The 27552-nt window shown below is 68.4% G+C and overlaps 3 protein-coding genes across 3 annotated transcripts; 1 reads left to right on the top strand and 2 right to left on the bottom strand.

Moving 5' to 3' along the window:
• Nucleotides 1-8802: 8802 nt before the first annotated feature.
• CHLNCDRAFT_137547 (hypothetical protein) lies at nt 8803-17155 on the bottom strand (the record flags this gene model as incomplete). Its single annotated transcript, XM_005850999.1, has 17 exons — nt 8803-8886; nt 9112-9228; nt 9429-9488; nt 9673-9777; nt 9892-10068; nt 10280-10429; nt 10721-10858; nt 11037-11235; nt 11402-11556; nt 11693-11835; nt 12029-12088; nt 12269-12381; nt 12550-14047; nt 14221-14715; nt 14922-15788; nt 15980-16852; nt 17113-17155. The coding sequence occupies 17 exons, from the start codon at nt 17153-17155 to the stop codon at nt 8803-8805; spliced, it is 5277 nt and encodes a 1758-aa protein (XP_005851061.1).
• Nucleotides 17156-17542: 387 nt separating this feature from the next.
• On the top strand, nt 17543-22026 carry CHLNCDRAFT_49761 (hypothetical protein; the record flags this gene model as incomplete). The annotated part of the gene is made up of 11 exons (XM_005851294.1): nt 17543-17685; nt 17789-18127; nt 18332-18515; nt 18677-18837; nt 19048-19152; nt 19335-19416; nt 19659-19794; nt 20046-20758; nt 21262-21400; nt 21578-21660; nt 21871-22026. 11 exons carry the CDS (start codon nt 17543-17545, stop codon nt 22024-22026), a joined length of 2241 nt encoding a protein of 746 aa, XP_005851356.1.
• Nucleotides 22027-23665: 1639 nt separating this feature from the next.
• Nucleotides 23666-27006, bottom strand: CHLNCDRAFT_137544 (hypothetical protein; the record flags this gene model as incomplete). Its single annotated transcript, XM_005850998.1, has 14 exons — nt 23666-23914; nt 24031-24110; nt 24250-24331; nt 24444-24500; nt 24630-24703; nt 24832-24945; nt 25189-25350; nt 25568-25697; nt 25799-25941; nt 26063-26264; nt 26409-26469; nt 26575-26611; nt 26719-26843; nt 26993-27006. The coding sequence occupies 14 exons, from the start codon at nt 27004-27006 to the stop codon at nt 23666-23668; spliced, it is 1530 nt and encodes a 509-aa protein (XP_005851060.1).
• Between the last annotated feature and the right edge of the window lie 546 nt (nt 27007-27552).

Raw genomic sequence — 27552 nt, 5'->3', positions numbered from 1 at the left:
TCGCAGGGGGCGCCGGCCGCCGCGAGAACGCGGCTAACCTGCGCTGCCCAGGGCTGCCGGGCCAGTGGCAGCCCTGTGTCCGTGTCGGCAGCCAGCGCAACGCTATCCAGCATGGCAAGACGGGCGACCCGCTCGCCGCCCATAGCCTGCAGGTTGCTCACAAAGCGTGCAACCTGCAAGGTCCAGTAGGCGGGCAGCGGCAGCTGCCCCGTCTCTGCCAGCACAATGAGGGCTGGGGTGCTGTCCCGCACACCCAGCAGCCCTCGCAGGTACTCCAGCTGTACCCGCTCGCATGCCGTCCTGCCCTGCAGAATCAGCTGCGGCGCCCAGATCTCTGCCCCGTACGACAACGTCGGCAGGACGTAAGACTTGAACGCACGCATGCTGAGCAGGGGGTCCTGCAACCCATTCTCGGCCAGGCGGCGACGCAGCAGGTGCATCGCGCGCCGCCCAGCCTCCGCCCGATACGATGCCGCCGAGGCAAAGGCCTGCCGGCAGTGCAGGTGCACGCCGAGGTATCTGAAGGTGGGGTTAGGGATGTGCCACGTGCTTCAGTGTGCAGCGCGCCTGATTATTGACGAGGCAGCCGTACACCTGGAAGAAGACAGGCAGGGAGGAGAAAGAGCGCAACAGGTCAGACCGCGGCTGGAACCGCCTGCTCGCCTTGCCCGATGATGCAGGTCGTCCCTGCTTCCACCCGCACATGCAGCCACGGATCAAAGCGGAACGCAGCCCGCTGCAGCCGCCAGCGAGGCTTTGGCAGGCTCCCTCACCGCGTTGCCAAAGGTGAACCCCACTTGCTGCTCCACAAGCGCCCCCATGGCCTTGTGCTTGCGCAGGTTGGCGTCAGTTAGGTCGGCAGCATAGGACGGGAAGAGCGGTTCGCAGCCCCGCGCCTTGAGCTTTGCGGCAGGCTGCAGCAGCAGGCAGCAGCGCAGCAGCAGCGGCGACGGCGGCGGCAGGGCGTAAGGAGCACCCCAGGCGAGGCATGGCCTTCATGGTAAAGGTAAAGGTAAAGGTGGGGAAGAGCCTCCACAAGCTTCACTTCCCGGTTTTAACGTCTAGCTTTAGACCATTATTTGATCTGCCCGACGCGCCAAGTGCAGTACCCCCCACTAGTAGTGAATGGGTCCCGGGGAGGCCTGTGCCGAAGCCTTGGCGATTCTATTAGGCGTTCCCGAAGGAATTGGCTTGGATTGGCGCTGAGCCGGTCAGCTATGCCGCGTTTGTCCTCACAAAGTTTCGACATGGGAGGAATCGAACCTGTGCCCTCTCGGAGGGTTTAGACACTAGCTCCAGCGCCTTCAAAGAAGGCCTTTCTTAGCCGCGGCCTAGGGTCATGGACGCTTGGCCAGGCACCCGGTGGCGCTCCGCTGCCGCTACCACATGCTCCACCTGCTGGCAGCTGTCCCGGCTTCCCTCTAGCTCCCGCCACCTGCTCTCGTTGCTTGCGGTGTTCCCTTACCTTGCGCTTGGAGCTGGCCACGCGCAGCGTGAGCACCACCTTCTGCCTGAACCAGCTGAGGTTGGAGAAGCCGGGGCCGAAGGGCGAGGGGCGGCGCCCCGCTTGCTTGTTGCTTGTGTGGGCTTAAAGTCTGGTAAAGCAAGAACTAGCTTGCAACATAGACTCCCCGCCGAAACGGGACGGGAACCGGGCGAAAGCAGAGAAAGCAATAAAACAGGGGTGGAGCAAGGCGACATGCAACGCAAGCAGCTGACAGGGCACGCATCGAAACGTGTGTATGACTGGCAAAGTGGCATGGCGCATTGGGGAGAAACGCAACGGTACGGGAGCATGGGCTGGCCAAACGGCAGTGCGGAACGCTAGGTCACTAGAAAAGCAGGGAAAGGCGCACTATGTATGCAATGAGGGCAGCCCCGGCTCGGGGCCGTTGAGAAAGCAGTGGGCGGGAGGGGGGAGGCCCCGGTGTGGGCGGGCCCCATCGAGGGGGGATGGGGCGCGCAAGCGGCCAGATGGGGCGGGGCGCGGGCGGCAGTGGAGTCCTGCGGCTGGGTGGGATATAGGGCAATGAGCGTTGAGCAGTGTGCGATGAGCAATGAGCAATGAGCAGTGAGCAGCCCCTCCCTAAACAAAGTGAAGCGCAGGACGGGGTCCGGTGGATGGGAGGCAAGGAAACGCGGGGGGTTGCCACGTGCGCTACCGCCGCCGCCGCAGGCAGCACCCCTGCGGCGGCGGCAGCGGCAGCAAGCCGTGGACCCAAACGCCGTGCCGCCGCCGCCGCAGGCAGCACCCCTGCGACGGCGGCGGCAGCAAGCCGTGGACCGAAACTCCGTGCCGCCGAGTCCCGTGGCTGTGGCCGTGGGCTTCTGGCAGGAAACTACGGCCGCAGCTCGGCAGCACGGGGGCGTCGCAGCGTGCCGCCGCCGCCGCGCTGCCCCCCGGGCACGGCGGCGGCGGCAGCAAGCTTGGGCCCAAACGCCGTGCCGCCGAGTCCCGTGGCTGCGACCGTAGACCGTGGGCCGGAAACTGCGGCCGCAGCTCGGCGGCACGTGGTTCTGGTCAAATCGCCAAGCGTGCAGCAGCGCCGAACCACGCTTCCCGGCCTCGGCGCATGCCTTCAGGGGCCCCCTATCGCTGGGCACACCCCTCCAACACCGAACATGCGCCCGGGGGGGAGGGCGGCCCGGGCGGCCCAGGCCAAAGTGGGCCGCCCTCGAGCAAGAGGCGGCCGGGCTGTGTGCTGAATGAATGAATGAACCGCGCGGTGAGGGTGTAGGTGCCGGGGCGCGCGCACCGCACCAGCAGCTCGGCGCGGTTGCCCGAAGTGAGGAAGATGTGGCTCACCATGCGGGGGACCTGCGGGGTGTGTGGCAGGCATGGAGCACGGCAGATCAGGCAGGGCGGGGCAGGGGAGTGTCGTGAGGGCCCAGCCATGCCCTGGGAAGCAGGAGGCACCGCCACGGGGCCAAGCCATCCCTGCCCTCTCAGGGCTGCCCTGCTGGCATCCCGGGGGAGCTATTAGCCCCGCTCCCTCCGCGTGCCTGCGGCACATAGACGCCGTCCTTGGCCACCAGCCCCAGCTCGCAGCCCGCGGCCGGCTCCCCGCCGCCATCCAGGATCTGTAGGTCCAGGAAGCGCTTGTAACCGGTGTGCACCAGGCGCCAGCGCTGCCACTGGCCCGCCTTCAGGCGCAGCGGGGGCGGCGGCGGCACGGCAGCGCGGTGCGGGGCTCACTATTGCTGCTCCGAAGGAACTCCACGCCATAGCTATAGGTGCGCGGGCAGGCACCGTCATGGGCAGTGACCCTGGTGCAAGCAGCCGGTACACCGGGCCCGCCCCTCGCCACTGCAGGCAACTGGCCGTGCATCTTCCCCCACCGCAGCAGGCGCAGCAGCCTGCAGCGCCGCACCTCCATCGTCAGCTTTGGCTGCCAGCCCCCGTTCACCAGCACAAAGTCTCGGTCGGAGGCGGAGCCGTGCACGCCGTGCTGCAGGCCGGGCAGGCAGGCAGGCGGGCAGGCGGCAGGGTGGTGTGGACAAGAGCGGCAGGCTGGCAGGCAGGCGAGCGGCGCATCCAAGGGCTGGTACCCAGCACCGCTACGGCAGGCTGGTCAGCCGCCACAGCCGTGCATGCTGTGCAGGAGCATGGGCACAGAGTATCCAGGCAGGCACAGAGTATCCGGCGCACCCCTCGGGTGTCGTTGCAGCACAGCGGGCTCTGCGGATCGGACCAGTTAGAGCCGTCCTGGATGTTGGTGTCGTCCAGGGAGGCGTTGACTGGGCCGATGAACTGCAGGGGGGGTGGGGGATCAAAAGGGAGAGTGTACCGGCGGGAGAGTTTACCGGCAGGGGCGAGGCAGGACGTGCAGGTGGGGCAGCAGGGAAAGGGGGGTGGGCAGCAAGGGGTGGAGAGGCCCAACATGAGGCCTGAGGTGGCACTGGGGGCCTTACGGCCCTGCTTGCCCCCGTCCAGCACCGGCTGGTTGCCCGCCCCACACCTTGGGCCAAAACATCAGCCGGCCGAGCGCGCAAAGAAAGAGGCGCAGCCAGCTCACCGCATACCAGCTGGCGGTGCCTGGGTCGTTGAAGGGGTTGGGCGGACCAAAGGTGAACATCTCAAAGTGCAGGATGACGTCTTTGGCCGCGCTGCGCGAGCCATGGGGGTGGGGGCAAAGCAGGCAGGAGCCGCGGTGGGCAGGCGAGAGGCAGCGCGCTTGCAGCTTTGCAGCGGCAGCACGGGGCTGAGCGCTAGCGTGCATGGGGGGGCCTTTGGGAGGGGACGGCGCCAGCAGCAGCAGGCGGGGCGGGAGCCGCAGCGCACCCGAGGGCAGCCTTCACCGGGCCGCAGCCATTGGCGTTGGGCAACCACTTGGGGTCGTCTGCATGCAGGAGCGGAGCAGCACGCACAGCATGCACCTCACCGCTGCCTCAGCAGCGGCAGGGGCTGCCAGGCAGGGCTGCGGATGCAGGCTGGCAGCCGCAGGCGCCGGCAGGCTGCGCACCCTCGACAATCACCACGCCGTTGGCGCTGAAGGTTTGGATCATGCTGCTGCCAAAGGCGTGCGGGTGGTACCAGTGCATGCCTGCAGGGCAGCAGGAGGGTGTGCGTTGATGGGCAAGGGGGCCACAGTTTTGGAGCAGGCGCTGCACTCACAGCTGCGGTTGTAGCCCCCTGCCCTCCCCTCCACTCCCCTGCACAACACACACATAAGCACATAAGCACAGCAGCAGCAGCAGCAGCAGCAGCAGCAGCAGCAGCAGCGATGAACCGCCGCCGGTACCGCACCCGGCAGGTGGTCCTTTGGCAGCTGCGACCGCCAGTACAGCTTGCCGCCCTTGGGCGGCACCTTAATGAACATGTTGTCCCCACCTGCACATGCCAGGCGGGGAGACAGCAGCGGGTTTGCAAGCAGCTGTGCCGTGGTGCACAGGGGCGGCAGCGGCGGGTGGGCAGCTTGCTGTGTATCGGTGGTGGTGGGCTGGAGCGGGTGGCGTGCGCATGTGGGGGTGGGGGTGTGTGCGCATGTGCGGGTATGAAAGGTCAGGCTCAGGCGCAGCTGTTCACCGGTGTACTTGGGGTTGGGGGTCTGCGCCTGGATCCCGGGGGCGTCGTGCACGCCGTGAGTGTGCAGGTTGGTCTGGGTTGGGTCTGCGTGGCAGTGGGGGGGGGGGGGGGGGTAGCAAGTAGGGGCCGGCAGGCTGGGTGGCTGATGCTCGGCTGCCAGCGGAGCAGCGCGGAACAGAAAAAAGAGAGGGGCGGCGACCTTCACCACCAGCCGCTGCCAGGGAAGCCTCTCCGCCGGAGCAGAGACGGCGGCGGCCGCCGCAGCTCCCCGCCAGTCCCCGGCAGGAGCTGCGCTCACGCTGGAAGCCAGCCGAGATGTTGGGCGTGTTCTTAGGGTCGGCCTGCGGCAGGTCGTTTGTGAGATCTATCCAGTACCTGTCTCCGGCCCGCAGGCGCAGTGTGGGTCCTGCAGCAGAGGGGGGCACCCCTCTGGGGATTCAGAGGAGCAGGCGCGTCATCCCTCCTGTGCACCAGTGCAAGGGGTGCGCAGCGGCACGGGCGCACCGTGCAGGAAGGTGCCGGCGGCGGACCGGTACACCATGCCGTTGAAGCGCAGCATCTTAGGCTTCCTGCCGGTGGGGCCCTGCATGGCAGAGGGGCGGCAGGCAGCGTCCTTGGGTGAGCACTGGCGTGGCGCGGTGAGGTGGCGCGGCAGAGGCTGAGTGGAAGGCGGGCCTGGAATGCTGGGCGCCGCCGCCCGACGGTAGCCCCACCATCACGGTAGCCGCCACCAGGTGGATGTCTATCTTGTTGACCAGCTTGCTGGGGTTGAGCAGGCGGGCGCCGGGCAGCTTGGAGAGCTCCACACCGGCACCGGCAAAGTGGACTACGGGCTGGCGTGCCGCCGCTGCGGGGCGCCAGGCGGCGGCGGGCAGGCGGGGTTTGCTCGGCGCTGGCTATGCGTCGGCATCGCGATGCGGCATTCTGTGCAGCCTCTCTAAGCCGCTGGCCCAACACAGCTGTTTGGACAGCCAGTACCGCCACCCCGTGCTCACCCGCCAGGCCTGTTGCCTGCGCTGCAGCGACAATCGCCAGCGCCAGCACTGTGAGCTGCATGCTGCCGCCCGCCGGAGGGAGGTCTGCTGGGTTTCGGAGGCTGATGGCGGAGGCTTGCGGACGGACTGTGCCGGAGGCTGCAGGGGTTCACAGGCCTCTGGGTGGCACGGGGGCAGCAAACTGTCTTGATCAAGCCTGCATGCCCAGCGGCATTACCGCCATGTCTGCTGCCTGCTTGTGCCCGCCCCTGTCGCAGCGCATGCACATCCCGAAGGGTCAGTGACCCGGTCTCCTCCTTAAGCCCCATTCACCTCATTCCCGCAGGCAGCCTCAGTGACTTGTGTCGTGGACCTGCTCAAATTGGCGCCACAGTTCTCCTCTCGGGCGACCTGCCGAATCGCCAGCGACCTTGAGGGTGGCAGCGCATGAGCTGGAGGGCTCATGGCAAGGGGCGGCGGCGGCGGCAACGGCCATGCCTGCATGCCTGCATGCACGATATCGGCTGAGTGGCAGGCAGGCCTCACAAGTTGATGGCCCTCCCCATCGCCGCTGCCCTCTCGCCCAGCCGTGCACGGACGTTGACTGCATGCGCTGTGGCTACAACTGTGACATGTGCCAGGTGTGCGCCGGTGAAAAGAAGGCTGGCAATGGGGCTGTCTACAGGCTGAAGAAGGGCATGTGCACGCCAGCTGCTACGGCTGCAGCGGCGTCGCTTGGCATCCCCTAGCCGCTCAAGTGCCACTGCTAGCTGCCGAAGCCTTTGAGCAAGCGTAGCACCGTCATGTCATCGGAGACCTTGCCCAGCACACTGGGAGGGTCCCCGCCTATCCTGCAATTGTAAACATGTGCAAGGGGGTCCCACGCCGCCTGCTGTGCCAACGCCGCCTGCTGTGCCACCTCAGCACCGTGGATCCCCTCAACTTCCAACGTCTGCGTCCAGGCTTTGAATGTGTGGTCCACTCCGGCCCGGCCATGACCGCCCCGGGCGCGCAGTTCTTTGAGAGGCGACTTCAACGAGCGCGTGCAGTTCCCGAGGCGGAGCGCACGCCCGAGGTGCGCGCCTTCCTGGAGGGCGTGCGCCTGCTGCAGGACGCGACCGACCTGTTGCCGCTGAATACTAGCGGCGGGGGCCAGCGCTGCCGCCGGGGCGCGCAACCCGCCACCAGGCGCTGCGAGCCTTCTGGCTGCTGGCACGTGTTGGCTACCTCTGTCCAACCCCACCCAGGGTCTCCCCACGGTGGCCTGCGTGTCTACACCTACCTTCAGCTATTTGGCAGCCCCGCCGGCGAAGTGAGCGGCAGCTGAGGCAGCGGAAGTGCAGACGCGCTCGCCGATGTGCTGTGCCTCTACGCGAGGTCGGCGTACAGCAACGACGCTGGCGACAGCCTGCGCAGCGCCAGCACGGCGGCTGCGATGCTGGCAGACCCACGGAACCGGCGGGCCCTGCGCCGCAGCCTGGCACAGCTGACCGCGAATATGCACGGGCCTCGCCTGACCCTGCAGCAGCTGCAGGTGGTGTGCTATTCTGTGGCTGGGGCCGCTGCGGAGACTCTGCGATTGATGCAGCATCCCGAAGCTAAAGGTCGCTGGCAGCGCCGTGGCTTCACTGGGCCGACCCTCTCGACAGCTGAGCTACAAGAGATGGATGCTGTGCAGCTCAGCCAAGCAGCTCACTTGCTGGAGCTGGAGCCCGATACGCCCCATGTGTGCTTCAGGGCTGCCTGTGTATTCCTGCTGCGTGGGGAGCCGAAGCGAGCAGCCGAGCTGTTTTTAAGGGCGATACAGCTATCGCAGCAGCAGGGGAGCCCTTAATATGTCGCCACGGCCGTGGCATGGAGAATGAGTGCAGCAAACCAGCAAGAGCTGGGAGAGGACAGCGCAACCCTGGAGGCAGCGGCGGCTGCCTTCCAACTGGCGCAGCCTGCGCTGAATAGCTGCAAGAGCCTGCTCCCGGAGGAGTGGGTGGCGGCCACGCAAGCTGTCATAGATGCTGCCAAGCAGCTGCTGCCGGGCATAGAGGCGCAGCTGCGCTACCTGCACCAAGCAAGCCGCAGCGATGGCGGCGGCGGCAGCAGCAGCGGCGACGCCGCTGCAGGCGAGAATGTTGAGCTGGCAGCATTGGCGAGGGCAGCCATGGAGGCCAGGAGTGCGGCCACACATGCGTTTCTGTCGAGTTCAAATCCAGAGCAAATCGCGCACTGCTGTGGGTGCGGCAAGGTTGCCGTCGGGCTGCGGCGCTGCGCCGGCTGCAGGCGTGCGCAGTACTGCAGGTGCGGCGCGGCTGCTCAGGCGTTGGCTGTGCAGAAGGAAGGCCCACAGGCCATGAGCACGGCACTGGCCTACCTGCCGCTGCCTGCCTGCAGTCGAGAATGCCAGGTAGCGGCCTGGGCGAGCCACAAGCTGGAGTGCCGGCGGGAGGAAGCTGAGGGCAGCTAGCTGGGAGCTGACTCAGCGCCCATGCACATCAGCTGTCACCACGTCATGGTGAAGATGTACACCCTAACATCCCAAGCAAGCTGCCCAGCCTAGCACCACTGCACACCCTTTGTTTGATACCTGTTTGGTGCCAGCATGTCACATCGCGGTCATGGTCAGAAGCAAGAAGGCAAGGAAAGTCCACTGAAAATCACTGCAAACTCCCAACAAACAACTGTCCTATCAGTGTGTTCACAGTAGCATTCCCTTGCACAGGCATGGCCGGCCTGCCAAGCCCTGCCATCTGCAGCTGCAGCCGGCTCCCCAGCACATCGGTCCTTGCCGCAGCGGCCCTCGCGGCTCGCTCAGACTGACAGCCCCTCCCGCTCAAGGCGCGTGACCAGCTCGTTGCACATCTCCAGCAGCTGCTGCTTGTCCTTCTCCTTGGCCTGCACGAGCCGCCGCATGGGGTGACAAGCTGAGCGGCTGACGCCCACGTCCACGGCGCTGCCTCCACCAACCCTTTCCACCCGTATCACCAGGCCAGGCAGCTGCAACAGCGCAGCCCCCACCCACACCCATCCAGCTGCCAGGAGTTTGGACTTGCAGCCACCACCAGCGCCGCCGCCACCACCACCACACACAAACACAGCCACCCCGACTGCCCCACCCACCTGCACGTCCTTCTCCAGCCCAGCGATGGTTGTCTTGTACCGCTCCTTCATCTCGAAGAACTTTCCATTCTCACGCTTGTACTCCCGCAGTGCCCCCTCATACTCCTTGAGCCGCACCTGCAGCAGCAGGGTGGGAGGAAGGCAGGCAGGCAGGCAGGGCAGTCAGAGAGGCCGCAGGCCCCGGACATGGGTGATGACACGGTGGAGGAAGGAGGGGCAGGCAGGGGGGAGGGTTGTGCAGGCAGCGACGTGGCGCAGGCCCCAAGCCCGGTGCCACCAGCCAGCCTGCTGCGCCGCCCTTTGTTGCCCCGGCTCACCTCCAGCGCCACCACCTCCTCCTCCTTGCGCTGCACCTCAGACTGAGCTCGCTCGCGGGCCTGCAGGGAGGGCCAGGGAGGCCCAGGGAGGGCGGCCAAGGAAGCGCAGCAGCAGCTCAGCTGGAGAGGTACGCCACGGTGCGATCGGGGCACATCGCAATCCCCCGTCACCACAATTAGGCACAAATGCACCACCAAGGTGCCTGCAGCGAAGATTGTTCCTCCCCCTGCCCGCCCCACCCACCTGCTTGGCTAGGTTGATGCGATGCACCGCCTCATCGTACTGCTTGGTCACACCCTCGTACCTCGCCCGCAGCTCGCCCAGCTCTGCCTCCTTTGCTGCCACCGCCTGCACGAGCGGGGTTGCCGGACCAGGTCAGGAGAAAGGTGCAGGGGAGTGAAGGTTTGGCAGAGCACGCAGCACGTCAGCTAGGCACAGCCCACCCCCGCTTCTTGGCCGCACCTTTTCGGTGCGCCGCTGCTCGCCCGCCAGCTGCTGCTGCAGGCGCTGCTCCGCCTCGCGCGCCGCCGCCGCCTCGCCCTGCTGCTCCAGCATGCCGGCCTTGTACCGCTCAGCCCGCTCCACAGCCGCCGCCAGGTCCTGCCGCGTGGCGGCCGCCTCTCTGGCAGCCTTGTGCGCCTGCGTGGCAAGGACGGGCAGGCAGGCCAAGCCGCTTCAGCCAGCTGGCAGGCGTGAATGGCGCATGCTGTTTGCCCGCACGCGCCTCCTCTGTCTCAACCGCCACTCAGCCCGATCCAACCCATCGCCCCAAAGACCCCTCGTTGAATCTCCTCCCAACAGGCCCCCCTTCTGTCCTCCAGCCACCGAACCGGGCACCCGACCCACCCACCCGCAGCTCCTCAGCGACCACCCGCTTCTGCAGCGCCGCCACCTCATCCCGCAGCCCCGCAGCCTCCGCCTTGAGCGGCACATACTTGTCGCCGTACAGCGTGCGGAACTGGGAGTCCACGCCGGCATGCGCCCGCCGCAGGTCGTCCCTCTGCGGGGCAGCAGCAGGAGGGGCACGGCAGGCGGATCTGGGGTGAGGCAGCGGGCATGGACTGGGAGAGAGGGCGCGAGGCAGTGCCAGAGGAGGTGGGCAGGGGAGGGGAGACGGGCGGGCACCCTGTTGACTACAGGCAATGAGCACGCCGTCCGGCACCACCTAGCCAAGCCCTCACACCCCGCTGTCCCGCCCGTTGCTCTTACCACCACACGCACCTACGCAGAACCACCACAACCTACCCAGCACCACCTATCGAGCCATGCACTGCCACCACATCCCGCCCACCTCTGCCTTGAGCGCCGCCGCCTCGCCCTGCAGCCGCACCACCATGGCCGAGTGCTGGTCCTGCAGCTCGCGGATGCTGCTCTGGTAGCCGCCCAGCAGCCCCACAACCTCCTCGCGCTGCGCGTTCGACTCAGACAGCTGTGGAGGAGGGGGCCGGGGAAGGGAAGCACCACGGAAGGGGCAGGTGTGGGCAGTGGGGGAGGAGAAGGGGCGATGCAGCGGGACGCTAGTTCCAGCCCCGACACGGGTGGTCATGTGCAGGTAAGCACAGAGCCAGAAGGCAGGGCTGCCTGCTACATGCAGGCTATAGCCCCACCTGTAGCCGAAGCGATGCCACCTCCTCCCGCAGAGCCCTGACCTCAGCCGGGGTGACGGCTGCACCGGCAGCGCCCGCGCCCCGCGGCCCTCCGCTGGTGCCGGCGGCCGCGGCTGCTGGAGGCGTGAGTCCCAGCAGGTGGTGCCGCAGGAGCGGTGTGGGGCCTTCCTGGGTGCTGCGCTCCCCGTTGGCATCGTAGCTGCACATCGGGGGGTGCAGGGTGGGGGGCATCACGGCTGTGGAATACAGGGCAGGGAGCAGAACACAGCAACGTGGCACTTGCAGCAGCTGGTCCCACAGCAGCGCTGTGCAGGCGTCACCACTGCTGACGTGTGGTGCCCCTCCCAGCCTGGCCAGCAGCGCACCTATCCAGGTCCAGAAGCGTGGCGGGGCCCGCGGCAAAGGACAGGCGCGGCAGGCGGGCGCCCCCGGCGCGCCGCACGGTCGTCGCCCCAGCCGCCGACCGCCCCAGCGCGGGCTGCTGGCCCAGCGCGGTGGCTGGGGTGCGGGCATCCAGGGCCTGCAGCAAAGCCCAATGCGGACAAAAAAAACAAGCATTCAGCAGCAGTCCTGCCACACACAGGCTGCAGTCCCAACCGCTGCAAGCTGCCTGCAAGCAGTGCCATCACAGCCTAAGCGTAAGGGCCGCCACCCACCTGAATCATGGCCTCCACATCAGCGGCAAACTGGAAGCGCCCAGTGGCAGGGGTGCCGGCCGCGGCGGCCAGCCGGGCAGCGCCGGGTGTGGCCAGCGCCGCCAGCCCCGCGGGAGCCGCGGGGACCTGCAGCTGCTCCGCCACTGCAGGGCAGGCGGGAGGAGGCGGGCAGCAGCGATCACGAGACCTCTCCCTGCCATGCCGCTCCAGCCTTCAAAGACAGACAGCTGGATCAGGTGTGCCTGCCATGCGGTTGCAGACAGCGCAGCCCGGTACAAGACGGAAGCAGTGTCTGTCTGCCATAGCAGGAAGTCTGCGTGGGCAGGCCCGCCGCACCTTGGTGCATCTGCTCAGCCAGCTGCATGCCCACAGAGGCCGGGGTGCTGCCGCCGCTGGCTGCAGACAGGGGCGTGCCTGCACCCGGGCCAGCCGCTTGGCAAAACAGGTGAGTGGCGCGCGATGCAGCAGCTGCGCAGCAGGCTGAGAGAGAGCAGACATGCAGTACACAGCCCAGCACAGCGCATTGCATGCCTACTGGCTGCAGCCGGCAGGCGTCCGCGGGGGACAGTGCTTCACCTCCCATGCTGGCACGGCCGGAGAAGCTCTTGAGGTTGACAGATGGAGGGGTGGGGTGGGAGGGGGTGCCCGCGTACATTGGGTTGTTGCTGAGAGCGCCCGCCGACAGCCCGCTGCACGGGCATTGTGGGAGGGAGTTGGAGCGGGGAGGGGTCAAGCTCACTCCAGCGGTCATCAAAGCTGACTCAGCAGTACACGCTGGCGTATTGGCAGGCACTGAGGAGCGGCGCGCAGAGCTGGAGAAACACACCAGCCAGGCAGGCACCTGCCGGCGAGCGCACCTGGGGGCCGGGGAGTGGCCGACCCGCTGGCTGCTTGCAGCAGCGGGGGTGTCGCCTGCGCCTGCCAGAGGGTTGGAGGACATAGCAGGGGAGGGGAGGCGCCCGGCTGGCTGTCCTGCTCGATCCTGTACCGCCGTATCCGCCCCCTGCTGCTGCTCCCCCTGCTCCTCCTGCTGCCGCTGCTCCTCCTCGGCTGCCGCAGGGGAGCGGCCCACGCTCCCGCTGGAACCAGCCGGCGATATGGCCGACACTGGACGGGCAGCAAAGACAGCGGCAACGGCCAGATCTGGTACAGCTGCTGCCAGGTGGCTGCCGCGCCTGTCGTCGGCTGCCCCAGGGAGGCTGCCGCACGCGCCGCTGCTGGCATCAGAGGCACGGCGGCTGCGGGGTGCACCCGACAAGCTGCTGCGCACGCTCTGGGCCGGCCCCGAGGACAGCGCTGGCGACATGGCCAGCTTGGGCTTGGCTGCAAAGGCTGCCGCCGCCAGCGCCTCCTCCTCCTCCTCCTTTCCACCCGCCAAGCCCAGCTCAGCTGCCTCTGCTGGCTGCTGGCCGACGCTCGGCGCCGCCGCCTGCTCAGCGGCGGCGCCAGCGGCAGGCGCCTGCGCATCTGCAGCGGTGGGCGGCTGCTCCGCTGCCAAAGCTGTCTGAAATGCCACGGGCTGCTCCTCAGCAGCGATTGCCCCAATGTCGGCCGGGAGCTCGGCATCTTCGGCTGCCAGTCGGGCCCGCCCGGCAAACTGCGGCGGCTCCACGTCGGCACCCCCATCAGCCTCCTTCTCAGCAGCTGCCGCCAGCTGGCCAGCCGCCTGCTCCTCCTGCGCAGCCTGCTCCTGCTGCGCAGCCTGCTGCTGCTGCGCCTCAGCCTGCTGCGTGGCTTCCTGGGTTTCAGGCTGCGGTGCCGGCTCTGCCGCAGGTGCCGCACCATGCAGCGGCGAGGATGCCAGCTTGGGCCGGGGTGCAAAGGCGAGCGCTTCCTCGCCGCCCACCATTCCAGACGGCAGGCTGAGGCGGCTGGCCCTGCTTCCGCGGTCCGCGCCGCCAGCTGCCTGCCAATTGGCTGGCATGCTGAGGCGCCCGGCGCGCCCCCTCCGCGCCGCCGCGTCATGCACAGGCAGCTGCGGAAGGATGGGAGCCGTGTCGCCGCTGTTGCTCCCTTGCTCTGCTGCTGGCTGCACCGGCTCTTCCTCTGCTGGGGCTATGTCCTGTTGCACTGCAGCTCCAGGCTGCTCCGCCTCCTCTGCTGACGGTGCTGCCTCCACGGCAGCAGGGGCCTGCTCCTGTAGCTCTGCCACTGCCTCATTTTCCTCTGCCATGCTCGGGGACGGCAAGCTGGGCTGCCGCGCTGCGGCCGGGGTGGGTGCCCGCCCATCTGCTGGGGCAGCGGGGGCCAGGCCGGCGCCTGCCTGGGTGTGGCTGGCAGAAGTGTGGGCCTCGAGCTGGAAGCGGCTGCTGCCGGGAAGCGCCCTGCGGCCTGTGGTAGGCCTCGGCGTGAAGTCTGCAGGGCATGGCGGCAGGCAGCGGCGGCGTCGGGCGATCGGCACACCGGGCAGGGGCAGCACATGCAAACAGGGGCAGCCACGTGCCGCCTCTCCCGCTCTGCTGAGGCGAGGCAGACTGCAAAGTAGCTGCAGCAAGCAAGCAGTGGCTGGCAGCGTCAAGGTCTCTCACCAATATCCATCATCACCACATCCTCGCCATCGTACTCTGTGGCGGCATAGGGCGTGGCCGGCACGGGAGAAGGTGCCACCATGGGCGCCGCCACCACCGCTGGGGATGCCGCCGCAGGGCTATAAGCGGCTGCCGCTTCTGCAAGGCTGACCCTGCGGCCTTCAGCATCCGCTGGTGCCGGCTGCGCAGCAGCCGCGCTGGCCCTGCGGCCCACCGCCTCAGTGCCGGCCTCACTGGCGCCGTCAGTAGAGGCAGTAGCCGCCTGCTCAATCGCCTCTGCCACTGCAGACGCACCCACCGGCAGGCTGTGCCGCCCCGGTGCCAGGAGGCCCCCAGTCGCGGCACCGCCCAGTCTGGGGGAGGCGGGGGTGTTTGCCGGCGCGGCGGGGCTGGCAGCGCCCTGCAGGCTGAGCCGCAGCTGCTGCGGGGTGGCGGCCGCGGCCGGGGGGAGCGCTGCCTCTGCCGCCGCCGGCTGCTCCTGGAACAGGCGCTCCGCTGCAGGAGCATGGCAGGCAGCACAGCATGGCATGGCATGCTCAGTGAGCAGCAGGTGCAACCGGCCTAGTCGCTGCAGGCGGCCTCCACTCCACCACCCACCCAGACAACAGCCAAGCGGCCAGGCAGCCTGCAGCGCCACGCCATCCACGCAACGAGCTACCCACGCAACCGCCCGCCAAGCCTGCCGCAGCCCCGCCACCCACCAGAGTAACGCAGGCTGGCCTCAGAGAACTCAATGTTGAGGGAGGGGGCGGCAGTGGCGCTGGAATTTGAAGCCACGCTGGCACGGCTGGCCTCCGACAGAGGCGCCAGGCCGCCGCCGCCCTCCACCACCTCCCCCGCCGCCGCATCTGCCACCGCTGCTGTGGCAGGGACGCCGACGGAAGCGCTCCGCGCGGGCTGAGCCTCCGGCTTGGGTGCAGGAGGCGATGACGGCGCCTGCTGCTGGTGCTCCTGCTGCTCTCCAAACGCCGCCGCTGCGACCGCGGCTGCCAGGGCGGCCTCCTCGGCAGCTGCGTGAGCGATGCCGCTCGTCAGGCTGTCCCGCAGGCTCTCCACCTCGCCAGCTGCCGCACCAGCCCCAGCCAGCGGCGCACCCGCCAGGCTGCTGCGGCGGCTGCCTCCCGACAGCGCGGGAGACAGGCTGGTGCGACGGGGCGGTGGGCACCCAAACAGAGGGCCCTCCAGGCTGCCATCCAGCGCAGGCAGCTGGCTGCAGGCCGACTGAAACACGTCGCTGGCGGCAGTGGGCCCTGCTGCCAGCCGCGGCGCCGCTCCCTGCTGCCCCGCTGCCTCGCCTGCCAGCAGCGGCGAGTCGCAGAGTTCAGGCTCCGGGGCTGCGGCGGCCGCGGGGTCGGGAAGGGCCGCTGGCTCGTCCCCCGCCTCCTCCACCCAGCGCCGACCCTGTTGCTCGTCATCGCCCAGCATCTGATCGTGCTCGCGATCAGGCACAACCGTGCTGGCATCAGAAGCCACGCTGGCCGCATCACTGCCGCCCTCCTCATCCTCGATCACCACGTTGCCGACGGCGGCAGGGTGGGGCAGCGCCGCCTCGCGGGCATCGGCCCACACTGCAGCGCGGCAGGCGGTGGGGCAACAGGACAGTGCTCGGCACAGCTGTGCCCTGTGCAGCTACCAGAGGAGGCGGTAGGCAGGCAGGGTGCGGTCATGCCATGCTGTGCAGCGCAGCCCATCACCCACAGCGTGCAGTAAACAGGCAGGCACCTCTGCCTGCCCGCTGGCTGCAGCAGCGCTTGCCCACCTCCGCTGCCCTCATTCGACGGCGCGCCGCCGCTGTCGGCATCAACGAAATGCTCCTCTTCCGAATCTGTCCCCGCCGGGACGGCCGCTGCCGCCGCCAGTGGAGCATTGACAGCTGGCGCCGGCACAGCCGCCTCCTCCTCGTGCTGCCACTGTGGCTGGCGCTGGGGGGGCGACAGCGAGGAGCGGAGCACCGGCGCCAGCACCGCGGGTAGCGGCCGCGGCTGCGGGGTCACCTCGTCCTGCCATGCCTGCTGCTGCTGCTGCACCGCAGCAGGCGCCGGCCCTGGCGGCAGCACGGCAACGCCGCCTGGCAGCGGCGCACGGGCTGGCGCCGCCGGCTGCGGCGGGTGGAACATGATGCTTGGGAAGCGGGCCTGGTGCTGCTTCTCCGCCACCTGCTGCTTGGTGCCGGGCGAGGGCAGCGCCACGGGCGGCGGCGGCGCGGGGGTGTTGGTTCCCACCAGTGCGACGTGCCGCCGGGCCGGCGCGCCCGTCACGGTGCTCACCACGGCTGCATGGCGGCGCGGCGGAGCGCGCCCGGCTGCCAAGCTGGCCGCCTCTTCGGCGATGGCGCCCAGAGCGGGCGCGGCAGCAGTGCGCCGCGGCAGTGGAGGCCCCGCTGCCGGCCTCAAGCCGGCGCCGCCGGCCGGCCGGCCGGGCGGCGGCGCTGCGGGGCGGCTGAAGGCCGGCGCGCCGCTGCTTCCACCGTGCTGGTGCTGGTGCTGCCTGTCAAAGGTGCTGATCTTGTTTTTGACTTGGGAGTTGCGGGCAACCACCAGGAGCGACTCCCGCGGCGGCTTGCGCTGCACGAGGTCATCCTTTCCGCCGCCACAAGCGACGGGCGGCGGGTGCTGCTGCCGGAAGAAGTCGGCTGCGGGGCGGGAGTAGGGCGTGCGATGCCGAATTAGAGGAGGAGGGACGGCAGCGGCGAAGAGAGCGGGCTACCGCTGGCGGCGGCGGAGGGTGTGCCCTGGTGCGGCTGGGCGCCCGTCGGCGGTGCTGCACCAGCTCATGCACTGCCGCAGGCTGCTCTGGAGCGCCTCACAGAAGGCCGGGAAATCCAGACGGAGAGCTGTCGCCCGGCTGCGCCCAAACCCGCATTCTAACAACTGCCACGCAGGGGTCACCCACCCGCACTAACAAATCCATCGGCATCATTTTCTCGGTTCTCCATTGTCCGAGGCGGCGCGGCGTCCGCCAGGCGCCCTGACAGAGACTGGCAGATGGCGTCAGACCCCCAGCGGGCTGGTGGTGGGCATGGTGGACCGGCTTGAATGCGACTGAAGCCCATGCGGCGGCTAAGTCGCCCGTGGGCTCAAACGTACCGCATTTGCGCAGTACATCGTCCTCTCCGTCCTCCCTTTCGATCTCATCGCCACGACATGGTCTCCTCATGGCGTTAACGGCCTAGTACCCCCCCTCGGCAACTTGTTTTGGTGACAAGGCGCCACGTCAGGAATTTGCCTCGGGTTCTGAAGCCCAGGACAAGTGCTTTACGTGCCTGGCGATGATCCAGTTCCCTTGTTGAGTCCCATCTGTCTCCTAGTGATCGCGGGCCGACATGTCGCTCACAGCGCGGCAGGTGTATCAGTCGGGGGCCAGCACGAGCGTGGAGTGCGTCTCGTGCGGCGAGACATCCACCACGGCTTCGTGGCGCAAGGGTTGGCCCATCCCAGGCGGCCAATACGCCAACATGTGCAACAGGTGTGCCCCAGGCCGCCCCGCCGCCGACCGGCCCCAGGCAGCGCCTCGGGCTTGTTGTGCCAATGGGAGCAAAGGCTGCCTCCCCCTGCCCGTGCCGCTGCAGATGTGGGCAGTCGTGGGTCAAGCTGGGCAGGCCCGGCAGCCTGGCGCAGCTACGGGAGGCTGAGCGAAGGAAGGCGGCAGGCGGCGGCGCCGCCGCCGCCGGCTCCAAGCGCCCTGCCGCAGACGCGTCCCTGCCGCCCTCCCCGCTGCTGCGCGGCGTGCTGGCGGGACAGGAGGCGGGGGCCGCCAAGCGGCCACGGCTGCCGCCGCTGGCGCTGGCTCTGCCACTGCGGCCGCGGCGCCGGCTGTCATCCGGGGAGGAGTCGCCCAGCAGCTCTGCAGACACCACCACCCCATCGCTGGGCAGGCAAGTGGGGCACCAGGAAGGCCCCCCAGCCTGGTGGCCACCTCGCATTAAGCCCTGCTCTTGCCATCCTGCCGCACCCCTGCCACAGCCTCGCTGGGCCGCATGCCAGGCCTGAAGCCCCCTGGCTGGCCAACCCTCCCCACTGACGCCGGCTTGCCGGCTTGGCCAGCCGTGCCTCCTCACCTCCCTGATCCCTGCCCTTCCCTGTCCCCCTTTGCTTTGCTTCTTTGCTTGCAGGTCACGAAGCTTTGATGGCCCCGCAGCCCACCCCACCCCGCAGCAGCAGTGGGCGCGCAGCCTGGCTGCGTCGGGCGGCCCGCGCTTTGTCTCCTACGCCGTCCAGAAGCTGACGAGCGGCAAGGCGGCCCACGCGCTGTTCTGGCTGCAGGACGAGCGCGGCGACAGCACGCTGGCCGCGGTGGTGAGCGCCCGCCCGCCGGCTGCCTGCCGGGACCTCACTGCGCTCCTCGCCGCCCAAGCCAGCCCTGCGTGCTGCCTCCTGTCGGCATCCCCTCCCCTGCTGCCTCGCCGCACCACCCGCGCATCCGCCGCGCGCCTCCCCTTGCCCCTGTGCCTATGCAGGGCACCGACGCCCGCCTGTCGGGCCACTTCATCTACTCCAGCTGCCCCGCCTTCCTGGCACTGGGCCTGGCGCCGCCGCTGCGGGTCACCAACAGGGGAGAGGTGGCCGCCTGGCTGGCCGGCTTCGGGGTGGCGGCCCAGGTGGACGATTCGTCGGTCAGGTGGGGGCTCAGGCGCAGCGGCTGGGCAGCGACCAATGCTGGCAGGTTGCCTTTGGGAGGCCGCCGTGCTGGCCAGCCGCCGCCGGCTTCTCAGGAGCTGCCTCCAGGGCCTCCCTCGTTGCCGCGGCGCGCCCCCCCTACCCTCTGCCTGTCCCGTGGGCCTGCCACCCATGTCGCGCCCGCTGCTCGCCCTCCCACACCCGCCTGCAGGCTGCCGGAGCTGTCGGCGGAGGAGAAGAGCAGGGTGCTGAACCCTGAGTCGCCCGTGTGGGCGCGGCCAGAGGGCCTCCGCGCCGGCAGCTGGACGGGCGTGCGGTGAGGCTCGTGCCACGGGCTGCTGGCAGGGGCCGCCTGCCATTTTTAGCTGGCACGCCTCCCTCTGGCGGGCGCTGCGCCCGTCCCTGTGCCTGCCTGCCTGCCGGTCAGATGGCTTCACGATTAGGTGCATCTGCCTGCTGTTGCACCCGCTGATGTCATGCGCCTGGCTGGCCCTGCAGGGAGGAGAGCGGGCGCCTGGCCGACGGTCGCCACTTCAAGCGCTTCTGGATGCTGGGCCCTGGGGGCGCCGACAAGCTGGTGGTGAGCGGGCCCCCTGCTGCTGCTGTCTGAGCAGCAAGGGCTCCTCCAGCAAAGGGCTCCTCCCTCTGCCCTTGCTCTCTGCCGCCTGGCCCGGCTCCCAACGCCGCGCCCGTCCACCTCCCCCACCCTCCTCCCCTCCACCTCCGCCGCCGCCGCTGCCTCACATCTTGCCACCCTACCCCTGCACTGGCCCCCCTGACCCGGCCCCTGCCTCTCACCTGCCTCTCCTGCCCCTGCCGCAGGTCACGGGCGTCGACTCCAGCCGCAAGGACCGGCGCTACAAGTACTTTGCTGAGGAGGAGATGGGCGGCTTTGCCTTTGAGAACGCGCGAGAGGTCATGGCCTGGGTGAACTATGCCCTGTGCCGCCCCGCAGACGGTGAGACTCTGCCCCTCCCCATGCTGGCGGCTGCGCCCCGTGTGCCAGCCGGCTCCGGCGCCGGGCCTGCTGGCGCTGCATTGGGTCGGCGCCAGGCGGGCGGGCTGCTCTGGGCTGCGGCTCTGTAGCTGCGGAAGGCTCCCCGGCAGCTTCACGCCACGGCTGCACATGCATCGACAGAGGCTGAGGGTCGTGCAGGTCCTGACACATGCCCCCCCGGCTCTTGCCTCCCTCCCCTTGCCTGCCTGCAGCGCCGCTGGAGCCGGAGCAGGTGCGGTGCCCGCAGGCGCTGAGGGAGGAGGACCTAGGCAGCCTGGCCGCCCGCATCCGGGCCGCGGCGCAGCAGGAGCGGACGCCGCTGATGGCGCCTGCGGCACCCCGGGCGAGCCCCGCCAGCAAGCAGCACGCGGGGAACTCGGCGGCGGCACCAGCCTCGCCAGCCGGCAGCCCTTACACCTCCTCCCTGTCGGGCAAGGTGCGCCCCGCGCCGCAGAGCCACCCGGCGCCGGCCGGCAGCAGCGATGCGGGCGACTCGCCGCCGCCCTCGCCGCTGGCGCGGCCCCCCGCGGCGGGCGCCTCGGCGCAGCCGGCCCCGGCTCCAGCGGCGGCGGGAGGCGTGCGGCCGCCCCTGCCGCGCATCGCCACCCAGTCCCGCCTGGTGGGCCTGCGCTGCGCCACCTGCGGGCTCACCTGCCACACCAGCGACGAATGCCTGCTGGCAGTCATCTCTCCGCCCAGCCTGCTCATCCGCACCGACGGCGGCGGCGGCGGCGGCAGCGGCCACCACCGCACCTTCTCCCTCCTCCTCACTCACCCCGCCCCGGGCTCCGCCACCGCCGGCGGCAGCGGCGGCGGCAGCGGCCACGAGGGGGAGGAGGAGGCGTGGCAGCCGCTGCCCTCGCCGCAGCTTCTGAGCGGGGGCTGCCCTCATTGCATACATAGTGCGCCTTTCCCTGCTTTTCTAGTGACCTAGCGTTCCGCACTGCCGTTTGGCCAGCCCATGCTCCCGTACCGTTGCGTTTCTCCCCAATGCGCCATGCCACTTTGCCAGTCATACACACGTTTCGATGCGTGCCCTGTCAGCTGCTTGCGTTGCATGTCGCCTTGCTCCACCCCTGTTTTATTGCTTTCTCTGCTTTCGCCCGGTTCCCGTCCCGTTTCGGCGGGGAGTCTATGTTGCAAGCTAGTTCTTGCTTTACCAGACTTTAAGCCCACACAAGCAAGTGGAGCAGCTGCGGGCGGCGCTGCATGCAGAGGCTGCCAGCTTGGAGGCCGAGTCGGCGGCAGGCAGCAGGCCCGTCACGCCAGGCCTGCAGGTCTGCTGGCGCACGGCAGCAGTGCATGGAGACGCGGCCAGGCTTGCTTGCCGGCAGTCGCCCGCCTGTGTGATGCCTGGTTCCACCGCTCTCTCCGCCATGTGCCTTACCGTGATGCCTCCCCCGCTCCCTGCCCCAATTTGGGGTGCAGCAAGCCTTTGCCGCCGACCCCGACCTCTTCCGCTTCGTGGCGAGCGCCCCGAGCGACAGCGCCCGCGACGCCTTTGCGCGTTGGGCAGCCAAGCTGAACAGCCACATCTCAGACAGCCCTCCCCCGCTGCCCACCTCAGGTGCTGGCACCTACGCGGCCCCCGCCGAGGCTCCCTGCCCTGCCGCCGAGGCCCCGCTGCTCCCTGTGCCTTCTCAGGCCCTGCGCCGGCCTCCCTGTGCTGCTCCTGCCGCTGCCGAGGCTGCCCTGCTCCTGCCGAGGCTGGCTCTTCACCTCTGCTGCCCGCCCTGCGGTGCAGAGCTGGACACGCCGCTGGGCGGGTGGAGCTGGACGCCCACGGTGGAGGCGCTGGCCATCCTGCGGGAGCTGTCCACAGCGCAGGTAACCCGTGCCGCCTAAACTGCACCTTTAAGGGCGCGACTGCCAGCGCAGCTGCGCTGGCAAGCCCGGCACGGGTTTGGGAGGTCTGCCGTCGCAGCTTGCTGGCCCTCCTCGCCATGCTGCCGCGCCGTGGCAGGCGACTCTGCTGCTGACACACATACACACACACACAGCCTGCCTGCCTGCCCACCCTCCTGCCCTCCCCTGCAGGTCAGCCTCAACCTGCTGCAGAAGACTGGCATCGCAGGCGCCGTGGCCCAGCTGCGCAACCACCGCGACCACCTGGTGGCGTCGGCGGCCGAAGGCATCGTGGCCAAGTGGCGTGCGGCGGCGGTGTCTGCCCTGGACCAAGCCACTCGCGCTTAAGCCCGGCTGGGCGCTTGCGAGGCGCCTGCAGTTCCCTCCCAGCTGGAAGCCGCCGCGGCCGTTGCGTGGCCGGCAGGCGTGGCGCCGCCGCTGGGCCCACCATCACCATTTGAACTCAGGGAGCTCGATCCTCGTGACCGCTTCTTCATACTGTGCATTCTTTACTATTTGCGTCCACAATCACACCATCCAGGGCATGCGCGCATGCATGCTTGAATTGAATTGAATTGAGCTGTAGGGGAATGGCATTTAGCTAGATGAGCTGATGCGCAAGGCTGAGAGGGGCAGTGCACATGCGATCGTCTGAAAGCAGGCGGGGCGCGCGTTGTGCTGCCTCAGCACAAGAGCGGGCCAGCACAGCAGCGCGCAGCGCGGGGAGCCCAGCGGGCACCAGCAGCCAGTCTGCGGGCGTCAGCGAAAGGCGGGACACCACATCCACCCCCAGCACCTCTTCATCCTCCCGCGGCACCTGTCCCACGGCCAGCAGGGAGTGAGCGGTGCGGAAGTGCCGTGCCGCGACTGCGCCGCTAGCGGGCATGTGGCGCTGCCACTGGCTCTGGCAGAGCCCGCCGCCAATGTCAGCTCACTGCGGCCAGGCAGGCGTGCCAGTGCTGCCACCCTGAATCTGCCTGCCCAATGGCGTGTTCACAGTGGGGACAGGTTGGAAAGAAGGGAATGCCAAGCATGCAAAAAGGTTGTGGGCTGAGCAGAGCACCAAATTGAGCAAGAAGTGCCGAGGGAATGGCAGACCAAGGTGGGGGTTCTGGGGCAGGCCGCGCACCGCCGCTACCCCTGAGTGACTCAGTCTGCTTTGAACTGGGTGCTTACGAGTCCAATCGCTCAGCAGCAGCAAGGCTGCTGGTCCAAGGCTGCCTCGCCGCCCGGCCGCTCGCCCGCCCGCCACGCAGTGGCCTCAACAGGCGGCAGCGGCGCGGTGCAGACCACGCGCTTGGCGGGGCGCGAGGGCGAAAGCATCCAGGTGGCCGCCGCCCCCGGAGAGTATGCTGTGGACCGCTCCTACAACCCAGGTCCCGGCATGGCAGAGGAGGAGCACGCCAGCGGCAGGCAGCAGGTGGGGGAGCTCCCCGGAGGCGGCCGCTACGCTGCAGCAGGTGGGCGAGCTGCGGGCGGCGCTGGGCGGCAGCCGAGCCTGTTGAGCGCAATGCTTCGTGGTGAAGCCAGCTACAGCCATTAGTGCATGCACTGAGGTTTATACGGAGATGGCAGAGCTGCCTGTGCTGTGCTGCTGCCTCTCCCTGCAGAGCAGCAGCATGTGACCAGCCGTGTGGTGGAGGCCATGGCGCCGGCCGTAGCCGGAGCTGTGAGCGGCCTGGAGAAGGGCGATCTGAGTGGGGGCTGATCAGCGTGGCACACGGCTGACGTGGGAAGACACGGTGATGGACGTGACAGGAGGTCAGTCGGCCGCAGCTCTCTGCAGACAGCTTTGGTGAAGGAGGGCGCTGCAGGCGACTGCAGTCTGCTGCATCACCTTGTACAGCGAAGCGCAGTTCCTGCACTGCCAATGCCTCATTCATTTACAATACAGCGGCGCTGATGCACATGTCAATCTGGAAGAAACAGACGGTGCCAGGGGCTCACTGATACAAGCAATGGACAGGGCTGCTCGGCGCTCAGCCTCTCACTCGCCGCCGCCGGAGACGAGCGAGGCGGTGAGGGGCCCCGCCACCGCGGCGACTGCCGACGCCGCCACCGCGGCGCGCGGAAGCGTGGCGCCCAGCACGCCTCCCATCTGGTAGGCGGGAGGGGCGGTGAGGGTGATGGCCACGCTGAGCTGCGGCAGCAGCTTCTTGAGCCTCTTGGAGTAGGGCTGGATGACGCGGATGGCCAGCCCAGGCTGCTCGATCGCAAACACCCGATTGGTGCGAGCCTGCAGGGGTAGAGCGCAGCAAGCCTGTCGATCACAGCAGCACAACACAGCACAGCGCATGCGCAGCAGGCAGCCGCAGTCTTGGTCTCGTTTTGCAAGCTGCAGTTTCCGCCTACCTTGTTCGTGGCGGCGCGCACAGCCGCGCCCCGGATCGTTTGCCGTCCGCCCGCCCGCAGAGCCTTGCCATTGACCATCACTGCACGGGGAGCAAGGCGTGTGGCGAGGCATGCATGTGAGCCTGCGCTCCGCCAGGGGCTGTGCTGCATCCCGCCCCAGCTTAGGCAACGGTGCACATGTGGCAGTGTAGGTGTGGCGAGGTGTGGCCTGCCACTCACCCACGGCGCTGCCTTTCGAAATGGCCACCCGTACAGCGGTACCAGGACCCCGCAGGACCACTTGGCCCAGGACCACGCTCCCCTGCAACAAAAGGCATGCCAAGCATGGGGTGAGTGGTTTGCGGCAGCCGCCACTCCCTCTGCTTGGCAGCTCCAACCCACGCGCTTTGCTGCGCCCCGCCTGCTGCCCCGACCTTGGTGCTGCCGCTGCGCAGCGTGGCGGTCAGGCTCCACTTGGGATAGGTCAGGATCTGCAGGAGGGCGAGGAAGGCAGGAAAGGGGTCAGCACAGCGTGACGCAACGGCACCGCTGTGAAGGGAACATGCAGGCGCCGCTCTATCCTGCACCGCCCTGCACACGGGGTGGTTGGCAGCGCCCACCTTGAGCGTGGTGCCAGCCCGCTGCTTGATCTGGGTTGCCTTGCCAGTGAAGCCCACCGCTGTGGTCGCATCCACTGCACAGCACAGCCGGCGCAGCAGCTTTGGAGTGGCGGCGGAAACGTGGCTAGACTTCTGCTGGCCTGCTGTCCCTGCCACGCACAGTGGGCGTGCTTGCTGCGGCCTGCTGGCCGTCCTGCCTCACCTGATGCCACGAGGCGCCTGCCTGGCTTGGTGGGCGAGCTGGCTGGGGTGCCTGGCAGCTGCTTCAGGGTGGCGGCCACCCAATCCATAATGTCAGCCACATCTGTAAAGGCGCCTGCAGCAGCAAGCAAGACGGCTCGGTCGGTCAGCCGCTAATCAAGGCGAGCAGGCCGGCAGTGTGTGATTGTGAACAAGACGGGCTCCAATTGCTTGGATGTGGTGCCCCCTGCAGCGTCCGCCGAGTAACCTCGCGCCTCACGAAGGCTGGCAGCCCAAACCTGCTGCCGCCACCACCCTCTGCAGCAAACCCCGCCACCCAACCGGCCGTCCAACCGCACACCCACCCCAGCCAACTCACTGGGCTTGCGCGCCACAGTGCCGCACTTGGCGGAGGCGAAGGAGGCGATGCCGACCAGCAGGTCCTGGCTGCCGCCCGCAGACACGCCCCCGCTGCCTTTGGCCACCAGCGGGGACCCCGAGTCGCCGCCGCAGATGCCGCTGAACGTGTTCGGGTAGTCGCCTGCGCATGGCAAGTGGGGGAGTGGGAGGGACACCGGCCTGAGGGAGAGGCGATGGCGACTTGAGTGGGCGGCTAGGACAGAGCCCTTCCCTGCAGTGCGAATGCAGGAGGGGGGTTCCCCAGCCCCAACGGCCACCCCCCGTAGTGCGGCTTGAAATGCAGCGAGAAGCGCGGCGAGCAAGCCACGCAAGCGGGCCGATTGGCTCTGTTCACTCACGGGCCGCACACACGAGGCTGTTGTTGGCAAAGTCGTACTCCACCCGCCGCCTGACGCCGCCCTCCATCACAAAGCTCACCGACCCCAGGTCCGCCTGGCATGTGGCCAGCGGGACGAGGCTCATGGCCAGCTGCAGAGCGGCGGGCGCAAGGCGGCGGCGGTGGTGGGGATTGCGCGGCCCACAGGTTTCTGTGCAGAGGACAGCAAGCAGCGAGTCAGCAGGGCAGCGACAGCTGCGGGCAGCCCGCGCCAGCTGCTGCCTGCCAGGCCTGCCTGCTGAAGGGCCTCCGAGTCCTCTTCCTCCGCATCGAGCCAGCCCCAGCCCATGGCAGTCACGGGTGACCAGTCACGGAGCGGGTTACTGCCCGACTTGGCTGCAGCACAGCGCAGGCGCAGCAGCAGGGTCGGGGCCTTCCGGCTGCGCACAGCCGGGCGCACAGCAATCCCTGCCCGCCCACCCGCCTGCCCTGTCCAGCCAGTCAGACGCGCCCTCACCTTTGTACTGCGGCAGGCGGAGCACCGGCATGCTGCTGGGCTGCTCCAGGATCAGGATGGCGGCATCGTGCGTCATGAAGTCGAGGGTGAGGTCTCCGGTGAAGCCCGTCTTGAAGCGGGGGTGCACCAGTGTCTTCTTGGTCAGCCGCTCCTCATATTCGGCGGGCCCATCCAACGACTTGCGGTAGCCCCCCAGCCGCACCTGCAGCAGGAGGGCATGCACCGCAGGCGGGCAGGATGCAGGCAGCCTCAGTACGCGTTGTGAGACAGGCTATCGTAGAACAGTCAGCAGTCGGCGGGTGGCGCTAGCGCGGCGGTTGTGGCAAGCCAAGCGGACCGAGCGCACCAGCGGGCGGTGCAAGTCGTCATCATAGTCTTCTCCCGTGAAGTGGTTGCGCACGCAGTGCCTGCAAATCGCGGCAGGGTGGTGAGGAGGCGAGGAGGACTTAGCCCGCATGGTGGCGAGCGGCCGGCGGCAGCTGCCAGATGCGCACCCCCAGCGGGTAGCTCACCCGGCGGTCAGCACGGCAGAGGGGTGGATAAGCACTCCTGTAGCGGGCAGACAGGTGGGTGTGCTCAGTTGATGCTAGCGGGCACCCCGCATCCATGCCCAGCAGGCAGCATCGCAAGCCGGGGAAGGACCCCCCGCCAGGTACCTCCGCAGAAGTGCATCCATCCATCAAAGCTGCTGCGCAGGGAGGCGATGTAACGATACCGCCCCTTGGGCGCGTCCGTCCCATTGACGATCGCCTGACGCACCACGTCGTCTTTGAGCAGCCCCCTGCAGCAAGGGGCTACCCGCCGCCACCGCTGGTGGGTGCCGGTGTGGGCGGATGCTGAACGCGAGGCGGCATCGCCTGGCAATGGCCGCACCTTGTCGTGGGTGTCGCCGAGCATCCAGTGGAGGATAGCAAGAGCAGGATGGCCCACACTGCAGCGGGCATCTGGATGCCGGGCCAAGCGCTATCTCCTGCCTCAGCCCAAGCCGAGGTTAGATGCGATGAGATGGGCAATAACTTGCTGGTTCTACACTACAGCGCCGCGCTCGACTGCCTGCAATCTCTGGATGCCGAGCTGATCGGCCTGTCCCCCCAGTCTACCTAGACTACCTGATCCTACACACACTACGGCATTCGCTATGATGCATCTTGGGGAGCCAAGGCCTCACGACCGAGAATCTGCATGAACACCGCTGGCGCCATCGGGCGCCGCCGCGCGCGCGACCGAAACTGCAGCCCCCGAGCTGGACCTACTGTTACATGTGGCCTGCAACTCAAATGTACGTACATCGAGAGATGTACATACATCAAGGTGGTGCTGCGAGGTGATCAAGGGGCTGCCTGAGAAAAGAGAAGGACTGGGGTAGAGGCATGGGTAGAAAAGTGAGATGGGAGCAGTAGGGTCAACCTGACAAGGAGACCCCCCCCTCCGCTGCTGCTGCTGCTGCCAATGGGCTGCAACGCCACCGCTCATGGCCACAATCGGAAAGG

Source organism: Chlorella variabilis (assembly GCF_000147415.1).
Source record: "Chlorella variabilis unplaced genomic scaffold CHLNCscaffold_2, whole genome shotgun sequence".
Taxonomy (NCBI): Eukaryota; Viridiplantae; Chlorophyta; class Trebouxiophyceae; order Chlorellales; family Chlorellaceae; genus Chlorella; species Chlorella variabilis.
The sequence above is the reverse complement of the archived record's forward strand: the minus strand, read 5'-3'. Positions and strand labels throughout refer to the sequence as shown.